Raw genomic sequence first — 14,732 nt, 5'->3', positions numbered from 1 at the left:
ATAGCCCAAAGTCTCACCTAAATCAGTTATAAGTGAGACTCAAGGTACGATTCATTCTGAGGCAAATTCCTTCCCATCTGTGAAGCCAAACATGTTATGTGTTTTCAAAAGACAGTGGCGGGACAGGCATAGGACAGGCACTCGCGTTCCAAAAGGGAGAAATAGGAAAGAAGAAAGGTCCCCAGCAAGTCCAAAACCTTAAGGCTCCAGAATAATCCTCTTTGGCCTGCCTTCTGGTGGACACACGGGGTGGTGTTCTCGCCCCCGGAACTTTGCTGGGCAGGAGTTGGGCCCCAAGATTCTATGCTCCCATGGCTTTGCCGGGCTCTCCTGGGCTGGAACCTCACACAGGTAGCTCCACCCTGCTGGCGGCCCTCTGGCTGGCTGTTGCCTCCACAGCGCCTCCGACGTCCGGGTGGAGGCAGCCGTGCCCCCCGCAGCTTGGCTAGTTGCAGCACGTGCTGCACTGCTAGAGGCCTACGGGAGCGGTGCCCAGTCCCCCCACCTTGTGCAGAGAGCGGAGCCCTGCAGCGAAGGCCCCTCCTCCGAAATCCTCCTCCCACCCAGGCCCTTGCGCTCTGGGCCTGTGATGAGAGGGCAGCCCTGATGAGCTCCGAAAGGCCTGTGGGGTCCTTCTTCCGTTGTCTTGGACAGGCCTCTGCAGCATCCCTCTTTTCTTTCTGGGCCCTCACCAGAATCACCCTTAATGGTGGGTTCATGGCAGTGTAGGCTTTTTCTAGCACGCACCTCCAAACTCTTTCAGTGTCTGCCGATCACCCTGTTCCAAAGCTGCTGGCACGTTTTTAGGTATTTCTTACAGCAGAATCCCCGCTTCTCGGTACCGATGTTCTGTCCTGGTCTGTTCGGGCTGCTGTAACAAAATACCATAAATTGGGTGGCTTATAAACTACAGACATTTATTTCTCACAGTTCTGGAGTCTGGGAAGCCCCAGATCAAGGTTTTGACAGATTCAGTGACTGGTGAGAGCCAGGTTTCTGATTCAAAAGTGGTGTCCTCTAGCTGTAACCTCATATGGTAGAAGCAGAGAGGGCTTTCTAGGGGGTCTCTTTACAAGGCACTGATCCCATTCCTGACATCTCTGCTCCATGATCAAATCACCTCTAAAGGCTCCACCTCCTAATACTATCACCTTAGCGGTTAGGATTTCAACATGAATTTGGGGGGATATAAACTTTCAGGCAATTATACCAGCCATTACCCAGCTAGGGAGCAGACCAGCCACTCAGGCCTCCTCCCCACCTGCGGCCCAGACCTTGTTCTCAGTAGGGAGGGAACAGTCTGCAGAAGCACATTTTACAGATGCGGACACCAAGGCCCCCACACACTGGCTGGGCAACAGTCTTGACTCTCAAGCTTCCGTGTCCTCATGTGTGGCCACCACTCTTCACAACCCTTGAGGGATGTATGACTCACATCCAATTATAGATTATAATCAACACTCTTTATTGAGCACATGCTCTGTGGAAGTGCCACCCAACCTCCCAAGCTCTTAATGCATCAAATGCTCCCCCACAGCCCAATGAGGTAATTGTAATTGTTCCCATTTTACAGATGAGGAGACTGAGGCTTAGAGAGTCTAAGTGATCACACAGCTAAGAAGATGCTGAACACTCAGTTCTAAACCTGTCTGAGTGACCCCTAGAGCCTTCATTCTTAATTATGGGCCCCCTCAGATGATGGCTTCCTGCCCTTGAAGTGGGGAGAGACTCTTATCAGGGCTAATGATTTAATATTTCAGTGCCTCAGTCTCTTCATCATAAAATCGGGATAATAATAATAATAGTACCTATCCCAGGGCTGATGTGAGATTTAAATGAGTTAACATACGTAAAACATTCAGAGCTAGTACAGTAGCCACTAACCACGTGTGGCTATTTAAATTTTAATTCATTAACATTAAATAAAGTTATGAATTCAGTTCCTCAGTGACACTAGCCACATTTCAGGTGCTTGGTAGCCTCATGTGGTGACCATGTTGCACAGCACAGATAGAATATTTCCATCAGCACAGAGAGTTCCATCTGTCAGCGCTGGTAGAGAGCAATACACGGCATGAAGCAACCCTCAAAAACTGTTAATCACATTAGAATTAATCCTAGATCATTAGCTATTGTAATTATATCCATTAGTATCTATTAATCCTATTCTAGCCTATTGGTTTTTTTGTTTGTTTGTTTGTTTGTTTTTGGCTGTGTTGGGTCTTTGTTGCTGTGCGCGGGCTTTCTCTAGTTGCGGTGAGCGGGGTCTACTCTTCATTGTGGCACGCAGGCTTCTCATTGCGGTGGCTTCTCTTGTTGTGGAGCACGGGCTCTGGGCGCGCGGGCTTCAGTAGTTTTGGCAGTTGGGCTCAGCGGTTGTGACTTGCGGGCTCTAGAGCGCAAGCTCGGTGGTTGTGGCGCATGCGCTTAGCTGCTCCGCGGCATGTGGGATCTTCCCAGGCCAGGGCTCGAACCCGTGTTCCCTGCATTGGCAGGGGGATTCTTAACCACTGCACCACCTGGGAAGTCCCTGTTATTTTTATATTTATTATTAATATGTAATATACTATTAAGTGCTATTATTGTTAGTCCTGGAACTGTTAATATGATAATATTACATTGATTATTAATCTTATTACTATTCTATTGTTATTTCATATTTATTATTATTAATCCTATCACCATTATTATAAGCTACTATTAATACTATTAACCTTAGACCTAACTGTTATTATTATATTTATTATTACTACTAATATCCTATTGTTATTTTATATTTGCTATTAATCCTGTAATAGTTAACAGTGTTATTATTAATTAGACCTAATAACTATTGTTACATTGTTATATTTATTGTTATCGATCCTTTTATTTATTTATTTATTTTTAAATTTAAATTTTATTTTTTTGGCTGCTTTGGGTCTTCGTTGCTGGGAGCAGGCTTTCTCTAGTAGTGGCCAGCGAGCGCTACTCTTTGTTGCGGTGCAAGGGCTTCTCATTGCGGTGGCTTCTCTTGTTGCGGAGCACAGGCTGTAGGCGCGCGGGCTTCAGTAGTTGTGGCACACGGGCCCTAGAGCATGCAGGCTTCAGTAGTTGTGGCACACAGTCTCAGTTGTTGTGGCTCGCAAGCTCACTAGTTGCAGCTCGCAGGCTCAAGAGCACAGGCTCAGTAGTTGTGGCACATGGGCTTAGTTACTCGGCAGCATTTGGGATCTTCCCAGACCAGAGATCAAACTGGTGTCCCCTGCATTGGCAGGAGGATTCTTAACCACTGCGCCACCAGGGATGTCCCTATCGATCCTTTTATTATTAACTCTGTACTGGCTAACTTTTGTTTTGTTATTAATATCAGCTGTTAATATCACTACTAATAGTCCGAATAAGCATTTACTAATAGTTATTGACTACTGTTTTGTTACTGTTATTAGTCCTGAGAGTCTCTGACCCCTGGAACTTGGCAGGCAGTAGGTGCGCTCCAACTCAGGGTTTTTCACGGTCGGAAGGAAGGGCGGTCTGCTCCCCCAGGACCGTTTTGCTTGTTTCCGGGAAATTCGAATAAACCTCTTTCTCCCTTTGGGTCCCAATGACCTGTGAAGTGGGAGGAGCCAAGGCCGGGCAGCCTACCCGCGGAGAAGATGAAATCGCTGCTCGGAGCCGTGATGCTCTCAAATCTAGGGCAAGGCGGTGGAGCGGTATTCGCTGTAAACCCTTTGCCTTTCTAAGGAGAAACAAAAACAGAGTGAGAAGTCTCGATCGCGGTGAGCATTGAAACAAGAAACTGGACTCTGGAGGGGACGCGTGGTGAGAAGAAATTAAACGAGAAAGGAAACCACTTTGGGCCTCAGAGAAATCTGGTGCGAGAGAAGGCTTGCACTGTGATTAAAAAGGGGAAGAGCCACAAGTCTCCATTTAAGTCATCAGAGCTGCTGTGAGAGGGAAAGTGCTTGTGGCTGGCAGATTTCAGCAACCATTTGACAACTGCTGTGTACCTGGCTGCCCTGCTGGCGCCACCTGGCAGCTGTGTGACTGCAGTCAAGTAATTGCTTTCTCTGGGCCTCAGTCTCCCCAAGTATAAGACAGAGATAATAATATGGTGTGATCAGGTTAGGCTTCCCAGGTAACTTACTCCCTTTGCCCCCATCCTCAGCTGCTGTGTGAACATCACTGGGGCGCCTCCTAATGGGTTGCCAACTCAGACACTGCAGCTCGAATGCAAAGCTCAACAGGTCCTTCTGTGCAAAACCCTCCATGGCTCCCTATTGCTCCCAAAATAATTCCCAAACTTGCCACCAGGACCTTCAAGTCTCCATGTGATGGGCCCGCCTTCATCTCTTCCCATCTATCAGTCTAGGCATCACCACTGCTTTCTTGACTTTCCTTGAATGCACCAAGCTTATTCCCATCTCAGGATCTTTGCACTTGCTGTTCCTTATCACTCCTGGATCCTTCTTATCGTGGGGTGGAGGGGAGAGGTTGTCTCATCCCAAATATTAGCTCCTCAGGAGGTCCTCCAAGCCTCCAGTCTAAGATAGCCTGGGAAGTGCTCTCCATCCTGTAACTGTTTTGTCATCTTCATAGTACATTATCCCATTTACCTATTTATTTATGCTCTGTGTCCCCTCACAGAATGTCAGCTGAGGACAAGGGATGCCCATGAGGGCAGGCATATTTGTCTGTCTCGTTCAATGCTGTGTCGCTAACACGTAGAACAATGCCTGACACACATATTTGTGGAAAGCACATGTTTGTGGCCAGTTCCTTCAAGGTTATTGAACTCTAAGGATCCTACAGCCGACAGGACCCCTTCCGCCATCTGGGTGAAATCTGGAAATCCCCACCTTCTGGGGGAAACCCTTCCTGTAGCTCCAACGGCAGGACTCAGGCCTGATTGTTTAACAAACACTCATGTAGCAGTGTTTTCCCTTGGGCAGAGCCCCTTGCTAAGTGCTTTAATGCATTAACTCACTCAATCCTCACAACGACCCTGTGAAATGGGTACTCTTATTTCCATTTCATAGATGAGGAAATTGAGGTACGGAGAAGTCAAGTCATTTGCCCAAGGTTAGTAAGAGGGGGAGGCAGGGGAATGGACGAGTGTGCTGTCTGGAAAGGGGTGATGTGGCCCCTGCAAGCTGGGGGTGTGAGCGACTTGTTTCCTGTTGTGGGAGGGAGAGAAGAGCAGACATTCCTCTCTCCCCTCCCTCCCATGTGTTGGGGGAAGGGCTGGCTGGGTGTATGCTCCCCCTCAGGCTAGTGGGGACCCCCCTGTGAACCTCACCCCACATAAGGCTCATAGATAAAATGAAAGTAGCCCCGGGGAGAGCAGAGAGGGAGGCCCAGAGGCTATGGGAGCAAGCAATCTGGGAGGGCTTCCTGGAGAAAGATGCACTCCTGGAGTTGGGGGACGGATGGGCCAGTCTATAGGGGCATGGGCTGCGACAAGAGCAGAGCTGAGGGTGGCGCTATGGGGGTCTGCTCAGTACAGCCGCGGATAGTCGGGGCCGGGCGGGGTTGGGATCTTTCCCCGGGTGATGATGAAAGCTGCGGTCGCTATTGCACTGACCGGCCCGGCGCGCGCAGATAAGGCCCTGCAGGAGGGAGTCGGCAGGGTCGCGCCCCCTCGAGGCCAGGCGCCTCGGCCCGGCCCCGCCCTCAGACCCCGCCTTTCCTTCATCTGGCCCCGCCCCCGCAGTGTGGAGGCACCCGGTTGCCCCTGGAGCTAGGTGGGTGGGGCCAAGGTTGCCCCGCCCCTCCTGCCGTTCATTCCCTTCTTTAGGTTGTGCGATACGAAATCGGGAGGGTGATTTGTGGGCGTGGCTTTACAAGGCCCCGCCTCTCCCCGGGCTGGCTTTTGAGACCCCAGGACCTGGTCAGTCGCAGACTGATGGGCGGGGCGAGGGCTGGCCCCGCCCCTGGGCCTGTTTTCTCCCCGCCCCCTGCCAAGTCTGGCTCACGGGCGGACCGGGGCGGGGCCACACAGGCCCCGCCCCACCCTGGCCGCCCTCCCCCGCCGGGCTCCTCTCGCACAGCCGGTTCCTCTTTACATAACGGCGCGGGGCGGCATGGGCTCGGGCCACCGCCTCCGGCCGGCCGCCCGCCCGGACTGTCGCGGTCCGCGGTGGAGACGGCGGCCTCAGCAAAGTTTCCCCGGTGGCGGCCCGGAGGCGCATCCTCCCGCAACTGTCAAGCGCTGGCGGCGGAAATGATGAGGCGCTGGCCATTTTCCGAGCCCGGGTTTCCTGCCTGAGCCCCGTTCGAGCGAGCCGCGAGCCAGGAGCCGGCGCGCGGGAGAAAACGCGCCCGGGGCGGGGGCCCTCCCGCCCCCTCGGGATTTCGGGGGGCCGGGGGCGCGCGACGCCATGGGCTGGCCGGGCCCGGACCCCCTCTCTTTCAGGTAAGCCCGCCTTTCCCAGCGCTCCCCTCCTCCGGGGCTGGGAGGGCTTTAAGGGGGGAAGAGGAGGCCCCGTGTCCAGTTCTGCCCAGTGTCTGCGCACTCCCACAACAGCCTAAAATATTGTCCTGAAGCTAACTCAGATGGAAGTGTTCAGGGGTGACCGTTCCCCAGCTCCTGCGACACCCTGCCAGCCGACACCCCCAGCCACACACGTGTTGCGGATGTAATGGGGGTAGCTGAGGCAGTGGGGGAGGCGCTGAGAGAGGGTATGGCTAATACTCCCAGTCCGCCTCTTAACGTAGCCCAGCCAGTCAACTTGCGCCTGATGAGGAGGGGGGCGGAGGGAGCAGGGGGGGCGGGGGGGGGCCGGCTTGGTACCTTGAAAGTGAAAGTAGTGAAACTGAGCCCATGAGAATGGAAGAGTCCTCTTGGAGTGGGGCGCAGGCCCCTCCCCACTCTCCCAGGCCAGGCCGTGTGGCTAAGAGGGGAGCACTCCCCTCAATTCCCCATTCCCTGCATCAGGGAGGTGGGGTGGCCCAGGCACCCCCATGCTACAGAATCTGGGGGTTCAAAAGGGTTAGAGCTCTCACAGCTCAGGTCTCTTTGGACTGGTACCCTCCCACCCTGGACCTGGGGCTCCAGGGGAATCCTCCCACCAAAAAAAATGGGACACAGGTCATTGGCTTAATAGGTCAGCAGGGCTGGGAAGGTATTTCAGAGGCCCTTAATGCCTGGTGCAGAAATCCCCTTCCTTCCCTCATTCTGTTCCTGGGGGCTTTCGGGGCAATGGGGACTGCATTTGAGGAACTGCGGGGGGGCCTGCCTGCCATTCCACTTCTTTTCCTGAGTTTCCTCATTCTCCTGTTTCTCTTCCCCATTCCCGTGCCACAATGATGTAGGTGAGGAGGTCACTGCCTGCAGCTGGGGGCCTCCAGGGAGGGGAATGGCCAGGCCGGGCTGCGTGGGAGGAAGTGAAATTGGGCTACAGGCGGGGGGCTTCGGAACAGAGGGCCTGGCAAGGCCAAGTCTGAAGGGCCAGGGTCCAGCTTTGGGGGCAGGAGGGGCAGAGATCTGACCCGCACCCCCTGGCCTGGGAGATGAGCCTCCTCTGACACCCACCAGCTGCCAGGCCCAGCTGGGGCAGCCGGCCCATCCTCATTTACAGTCCAACCCTGGGGCCCCGGTCAGGGCTGTGGGTGTATGGATCTCCGGGGTTGTGGGTGCGAGTTGTATCTGGATTTCCCATCGCTGACCTGGCTGCCAGAGCGGAAACAGCCCTTGGAGGCTCTCCGGGGCCTGCGGGGGCCAGGGACCCAGCTCTAATGGGGGGAGAGCCAGCTGAGGCTGCCTTGTCAGGCTGGGGTCAAGCAGATAAGAGGCCAGGGCCTGTTTTGGGAAGTTGGAAGGGTTTTTAATACACTTTTTCTGAGCCTTTTCCCACGACCCCCCTCTGGGAGGGAAAAATCCTTCTGAGCCAAAGGGTGAACATTCCTAGAACTTGTGTGAGTCCCCATGGGCCACAGAGGCAGCCAGCTGGGAAGGGGCTGGACTAAAGTATCAGCTTCTGGCATCTGAGGACCTTCAGGGGCTCAGCAGCGGCAGAGGAGGGTCCTGGAAGCTTAGGTTCTATTCCCTCACTGCCTTTTTTCCAGCTGAGGGCATGGGCAAGTGATACTAGTGAACCTCAGTTTCCCCTATGTGAAATGGGATAATAATAGGTTTGTGGTAGGGTATGTAATAAGCCTGGCATTGAAAGGGTTCAATTCCAGGTGGTGGTGGTGGTGGTTTTCATCATTACCACAATTAGTGTTGTTGTTACTGGCTGTGGAATGTTTGTTCATCAGAATCCCTTGAGCACCACCTGCACGTGCAGCTCTGGGGTTTCCTGCGTGTTTGGGAGAAGAATTCTGGAGACCCAGGCAGGATGAGGTGATGGTGCCTCCTGGCTATATGGCCTTGCTTAACCACCCCCAGCCTCAGTTTCTTCATCTGTCAAATGGGTGTGATAATAGTACCTACTTCTTTAGGGTCATTGGAACCACGAATGAGTGAATTCACAAAGTGTTTAGCGTGGCTTGGTCAGGAGGAGGAATAGTAATAAGGATGAGATTGTTATTATGTTATTATCTTTTTTGTTGTGGATGTTAGCTCTGCTCGTTTTCCTTCCAGATCCACCTGCCCCCACCCCCCCAACCCACCATTCTTCTGAACCCTGGGCTTGATCCTTCTCCAATAAACAGAACTTTCTAATACAAATTAGATCCTGTAGAGCCACTCCAGATATGGCGGTAGTGTGGGCGAGCAGGTACTGGGTAGCCCTGCAGCAGTTCAGCCTGTGCGGACCCTTGGATATCTGAGTCTGGCTGTGCCACCTCCTGGGTGGAGTCTCCCCGAGGGCAGAGGTGGGCAGGGCTGGAGACACTTGGAAGGACCACCCAGCTGCTAGTCCCAGCGCTGCCCCCACCGAGCGGGGGAGACAGGGCACATAAAGCATTCAGTGCTGGCCTTGGCACTCAATGAATAATAGATATTGTTGTTGTTATTATTATTAAAATGAGAGGTCTCTTCTGTTCAGATCTCACTTCTCCCAGTAGCAGCATGGGTTTTGGAGCCAAATCTGAGCTTTGCCAGCTTCTAGCTGTGAGGCCTTGGGCAAGTTACCTGAACTCTCTGGGGCGCACCTGCCCAGCGGGGGCCAAGAGTCCCAGCTTCTCCCGGGTATATGAGCCTGCATGTAAGTGCATACGTGAAGTGTATGAGTCTGGCACAGAGTAGGGACTCAAACTATGTTGGGTATAATTGCTATGGCCTTGTGACCTTGGGCTTGTCCCTTAACATCTCTGAGCTATGGGTCTCCTCATCTATGAATGAGAGTACTAATAGGGTTGTTTTGAGAAGAGGCATGCAGAGTGCCTGGCATGCAGTCAGCGCTCAATAAGAGCTACGCTGTTAATGCCCAAGATGGGGGCTGGCGCTTAATTGCCAGGTTTCCAGGGAAAATGGGCCCTAGGGGCTCCCGGGTGTTCCGCGTCTTTGGTGGAGCAGGAAGCTGCTTCCATCTGGCAGACAGAGAAGCCTGCCTTGGAGAGTCCAGAGGTGTAATACAAGTTACTCGTTCCCAGCCAGACCCTGTTCCCAGCTACCCGCCCTCCCTGAGGAAACTGAGGCGGGCAGGCTGCCCAGGGGAAGTGACTCAGCTGGGGTCACTCGCTGAGTCAGTCCTAATTGGACCCAGGAGCCCTGTGCCTCAGCTCCCTGGCTTCCGGGGCCTGAGGTCCCTTGGGGACTGGGCAGGTCCAAACCACAGTTGGACACCCACTTACTTGGGCCCCAAAGCCTGGACTACCAGCATTCTTCAGTTGGGGCTCCGGGGTCCCATTGGCCACCACTGGGCTGCTGAGCCCAGCATCCTTCCTCCCAGCAGGGGCAAGGGGCACTTCCCCAGGAGAGCAAGTCCTCCTGGTGTCCCCCGGCCCCGCCCCGCCCGGAAACCCGGCAGCTGCGCAGATGGCTGGAAGGTTTTTCCTCCCACGCCACCCTGTCAGGGGTCGGCTAGGGGGGCCGGGCTGCAGGCTTCCTCATGAACCAGGCCTGGAGCCCCTGGGGGCCTGCCCGGATGTGGGCCCCCATCCCGGCTGGCCAAGGGCAGCCTGCCACTGCCCCGTGGGTCCCCAGGGAGGCCTGGGAGGGAGGAAGTCTGTGCCCTGCTCACCCGGGAGCTGACTCACAAGGGTGCCTGAGGGGGAGGCCTTGGCCTTGAGGGGCTGGGGAACTGGAAATGCAATTAGGGGAGTGGACACAAAGGAGGGCCTTTGGCATGGGATCTGCCCTCTGAGAGCTGGCACTCTGGTGTCATCTCGCGGGAGGAGAGACCCCGAGAGGGTGGTGAGCGTGGGGAGAGGATCGTAGGAGCAGGAGGGCTTGAGGGCACCCGTCCTGATATCCTGGGGAAGCAACACCGTCTGGGGGCATGGGGCGTGCAGAGCTGACTGAGAGGCTTCCCCTCTCTCCCCTCAACCCAGGGGCAGTTAAAGGAAGAAGTCACATGCTGGGATGGGGGTGGCTTAGAGAGTTCTGCCTATTCTTCGGTGGCCCTGGCTTTCCCCACCTCCCAAAGGCTGTTGGCCAGGGTGTCAGGCTGAGGGTGGGGGCAGAGGAAGCCAGAGGACATTTCCTGTTCTGGCAGACTGTGCTGGTGTGATAAATGTCCCCAGGCACTAGGTGACCCCGGCGAGAGTGCATCACGGCCTGTGGCTGCCCGATGGGCTAGAGCAGAACCCACTTCTCAGCCTCCCCAGGGTCCCAGAACCTTTGCTCTGTACTGCCTGTAGGCTTCTACACAGTCTGGCCAGCTCGAGTGGTGTGAAAGGGCAGTGGGCCTCCTGCCAGGCAGTGTGTGTTGGAATCCCCTCAACTCTCTGGGCCTCCTTGGACTGGGGGGTGGGGGGGCTGTCTGGGCTCCTGGAGAAGTTGGTGCTGTGGGTAGGAAAGGCAGAAATGCTTACAGCAGCCTGGAGTGAACTTGGAGGCCTCCCTGGAGGAGGTGTCTCCCTCTGAAGGTATAAGACTTCCTGCCCAAACATCTGTGAGCTGTGGACCTGGGGGAGGATGGAGGCTCTGGACTGGCTCATTATTTTTTTTAAATTAATTTATTTATTTTTGGCTGTGTTGGGTCTTTGTTTCTGTGTGAGGGCTTTCTCTAGTTGCGGCAACTTCATCTCGGTGCGCGGGCCTCTCACTATCGCGGCCTCTCTTGTTGCAGAGCACAGGCTCCGGACGCGCAGGCTCAGCGGCCATGGCTCATGGGCCCAGCCGCTCCGCGGCATGTGGGATCTTCCCAGACCAGGGCATGAACCCGTGTCCCCTGCATTGGCAGGCAGACTCTCAACCACTGCGCCACCAGGGAAGCCCTGGCTCATTTTAACTTCACTTATCACAATTTAAAATATTCTCCCCAAGCCTTGGCAGGTGAAATTCCCACAGGTGGGTAAAGGTGGGTAAAGGCCTTCTCTGCACCTGGGCCTGATAATTAAACAGGAAATATTAGCTTCCCAAGATTACATTATTACCCAGGGTGATTGGATAGAGGAGAGGCTGATGAGCCTCGATCTCTGGGGACCTGGGTTAGAGTGAGCCCCACGACAGAGCCAGGATTCCCAGCTGTTCAGAGCCTGAACTCTCCCCGGCTTGGTGTAGGATGTATACGCTTGAACAGGGGACACCAGGTGCTGGTTAAGGCTTCAAAGCCCTCACCAGGTTGCCCTGAGCAGGGACTCTGGACACAATTGTTCTAAACTTGGAGTCCTGAAAGGCAGACCCAGCCCCGCCCTGACAGGAGCCCCAGGATGGGCACAGAGGTAGCCGCCTCCACCTCCATGTGGTTGCTGTGGGGACTTGGTCGGGGGTTGCTGGGATGCGGTCTGATCTTCCTGCTCCACGTCACATCTTCCTTGTCCCTCGCCCTGCTGTGGGACTTTGGGAAATCCTGGACTCCGACTCCCTTACCCAGCAGATCTCCCTGCCCCCAAAGCCCAGGATGAGGAGGTGAGAGGGACCCCCTGGATTTGTAGGCCCCTGTCTGTGGACGGCTGTTCGTCCCTGTGGCCGCCCAGGCTCCCAGATGCTCCTGTGGGGGTCGGAGGGGATAGAAATGCCCCAAAGATCCCTCTACTCCCTATACCCCCTAGCTGAAGCCTGGGAGCTCCTGGGAACCCCCAGCTGATTAGTAGTTGCTTCCTACCAAGAGCTTTTAGGCCCTGTTCCCAGGGTTGGCGTGATCTGATCAATTGCTCTTCCTCTGTGTCTGGCGCATAGTAAACACTCAATAAATGCTTCCACCTGGGCCGAGGCACAAAGAGGGGACCACCTTCCTGTGGCCTGGCTGCCTGCCCCGGCCAGGAAACCTCCCAGGCATGGCCCCCTCCCCGGCACAGGCCACAGCTGAGTGCTCTGGCTGGTGACTTCCTGCCTTGAGCTCCTGCCCGGAGCTGCCTGAGCAGTGCTTCACCCCTGAGAAGGCCTTGTGTTCGGGCTCCCGTGGCCCTCCCTGCCTGGCCCAGCCCATGAAGCCAGGCTCTGCCTGTGGCTTCTTGCAGCAGGCAGGTCTGACATTCTCTGTAGCAGGCGCTCCTCTCTTCTAACAATAATAGTAATAAAATAGCAACAGCCACCTGTTTCTTGAGCCCTGTGCCAAGCACCCCTCAGACATCAGTTCTTAGAATGCTCCTAATGAATGCCAAGAACATTAGCCCACTTTACAGATGGGGACGCTGAGGCTCAGAGAGGGAAGCCCTCTCTTCTGCATCACACAGCGAGGAAGTGGCAGAATTAGGATGTGAACCCAGATTTGGTTGGTAGCTCCACCGTAGAGAGGTCATCTGTTGTGGTGGGTTTCTCGGAGCCCCTCAGCCTTTTCTGTCAGTCCACGAAGGTCAGGAGCATGATTCCAAGAGTACGACTGTCAAATAGCAGCCCGCCTCAACCCTAGGAGTTCATCAATTCATGCAACTAATATTTCTGGAGCACCGGCTCTGACCAGGCCCTGCAGAGTGTGCCGGAGTACGATGGCCCTCGGCCTGCTGGGGGCAGACACCCCGGGCTGAGGGAGAAGGACAGTGGGCAGTATCGCTCGTGTATAGCTGGCGCTTCCAGCAGAGCGAGCGGGTTCTCATCACAGCTCTGCCCCTCAAGGGCCCCGTGACCCTGGGCAGGCCGTTCCTCCCACACCGTAGCTTTCTCATCCGTAAAATGGGCATAATGCTAGGACTGCCCACTCTGGTGGGGAATAAACGCAAAGTGTTTAGCACAGAGCAGGGCACGTAGAAAGCGTGAAATAGTGTCATTTATTGTTGTTTTAAAATTTTCGCCCTGTGGCTATTTTCCAACCACCTGGTGGGTTATGACCTGGATAGAGGAGCTGAGGCCTCCTGACTGCAGCAGGAGCTGAATGAGACCTTTATATCCCCTCCTCTGGATGAACATTCACTGGGCAGTGAGTCTTCCTTGTGGTGTGCATTTGGGCGTTGATCACGTGTTTTGGGGGGCCTTGTGTGTGGGGTTTCCATTCATCGCTAGCTGTGGGACCTCTGTGCTTCAGTTTCTCCACCTGTAAAATGGGAGCAATTATTGGCCCTACCTCCTAGTACTGTTGTGAAGCTTGGGAGAGTTGATGTTTTTCAAAAGCAGTTAGAAAAACGCCTGAGGTATAGCATGTGCTGAGTACACACCACTCTTCTTATGGAGAATTGGAATTGGGGGCCTGGTGAGGAGGGCTGCCGGCCACTGCCTGGGCGGTGAGGGAGCCTGGCGCGGGCACAGCTGTTCTGAGAAGGCTTTTACCAGGGTTTGGTCCTGCAGCTGGGCTTCAGGACTCTGAGGTACATGGGTGGACAGGGTCAGGTGTTCCAGGCAAAGGGATAGGCCTGGGTGCCCAGGAGGTGGGTTGGCCCAGCAAGAGGTGGTCACTGGTGGCTGCTGGCCACCACACGTCTGCCAGAGGAGCCAGAGGTTGCAAATCCAGCCGACCTCTTGCGTTCCTACGTTCATTTATTCAGCAGGCATTTTTTGGGCTCCTGCTGCATGCTAGGAACTGGGGATGGAGATGGGAGTGGCTCCTGGCACGTGGAGCTCAGTGTCTGGTGGGGAGATAGTCACTAATTAAACAATCATTGCTATTGAATGAGAGCACGTGACCAGTGTGCCGAAAGACAAGTTCAGGACTCAGTCGCCAGTGAGCTCAGGGAAGGCTTCGAAGGCTTCTCTTGAGTGAGATTGGATGCAGACTGGGAGCAGGCAGGGCAAAGGGACACCTGATGCAGTTGTCCAGAGGCAGCTGGTGTGAGGGCATATCACACGGGGTCTCGTGGATGGGACAGGGGCTTGGGTCTGGCATCTGGTTTCCCCAACCTGTGAGGACAGTGCTGGCCTCACCTGTGTCAAGGTGGGGTGGCTGAGGGCTTAACCGAGGACAGGTCGCCCACACATGCAGGTAAAACCCTCCTCTTCACCGACAGGGGTGGGTTTCTTGGCAGAGCGTGGTGGCCAAGGGCACACGTGGCCCCCCTCCCTTCCCTTCTGCCCACTGCGTACAGAGTGCCTACGGTGTATAGGGGCCAAGGGCCCTGTGATATGCAAAAACGTCAAGTGTGTGCACAGCACCCTCCCCGCTGGTGCAGTGGCACCCGCTCTGTGCTGTCTGGGCTGTCTTGCTGTGATTGGCTGCAGGGTCACCACCACGGCCTGGAGATGTGGAGTGGGGTGTGGCAGAAAGCACCCCAGTTTCTAGGTTCAGATCTTCACCTTGAGTCCCCTTTCAAGGACTCCTTGCAGCCATCTTAGG

General features: G+C 54.9%; 2 protein-coding genes across 4 annotated transcripts in view; both read left to right on the top strand.

Annotated features, from left to right (window-relative positions):
* CUX2 (cut like homeobox 2) overlaps nt 1–6,247 on the top strand; it is a 204,310-nt gene extending 198,063 nt beyond the window's left edge. Inside the window, exons 16-17 of the mRNA XM_028480561.1 lie at nt 5,693–5,723; nt 6,030–6,247. Of these exons, the coding sequence (XP_028336362.1) occupies nt 5,693–5,723; nt 6,030–6,247 (249 nt within the window). The remainder of the gene's footprint in view (nt 1–5,692; nt 5,724–6,029) is intronic.
* Nucleotides 6,037–14,732, top strand: part of SH2B3 (SH2B adaptor protein 3) — a 39,094-nt gene continuing 30,398 nt past the window's right edge. For 2 of the 3 annotated variants that reach the window (XM_024120840.3, XM_024120839.3), the window contains exon 1: nt 6,038–6,394. The gene's annotated coding sequence lies outside the window, so the exon portion shown is untranslated. Of the gene's footprint in view, nt 6,395–14,732 lie in introns of all 3 variants that reach the window. The other variant, XM_028480095.2, reaches the window with a different exon arrangement.

Source organism: Physeter macrocephalus, chromosome 19 (genome assembly GCF_002837175.3).
Source record: "Physeter macrocephalus isolate SW-GA chromosome 19, ASM283717v5, whole genome shotgun sequence".
Lineage (NCBI taxonomy): Eukaryota > Metazoa > Chordata > Mammalia > Artiodactyla > Physeteridae > Physeter > Physeter macrocephalus.
Note: the sequence above shows the minus strand (reverse complement) of the source record. Positions and strands in the feature narration are given on the sequence as shown.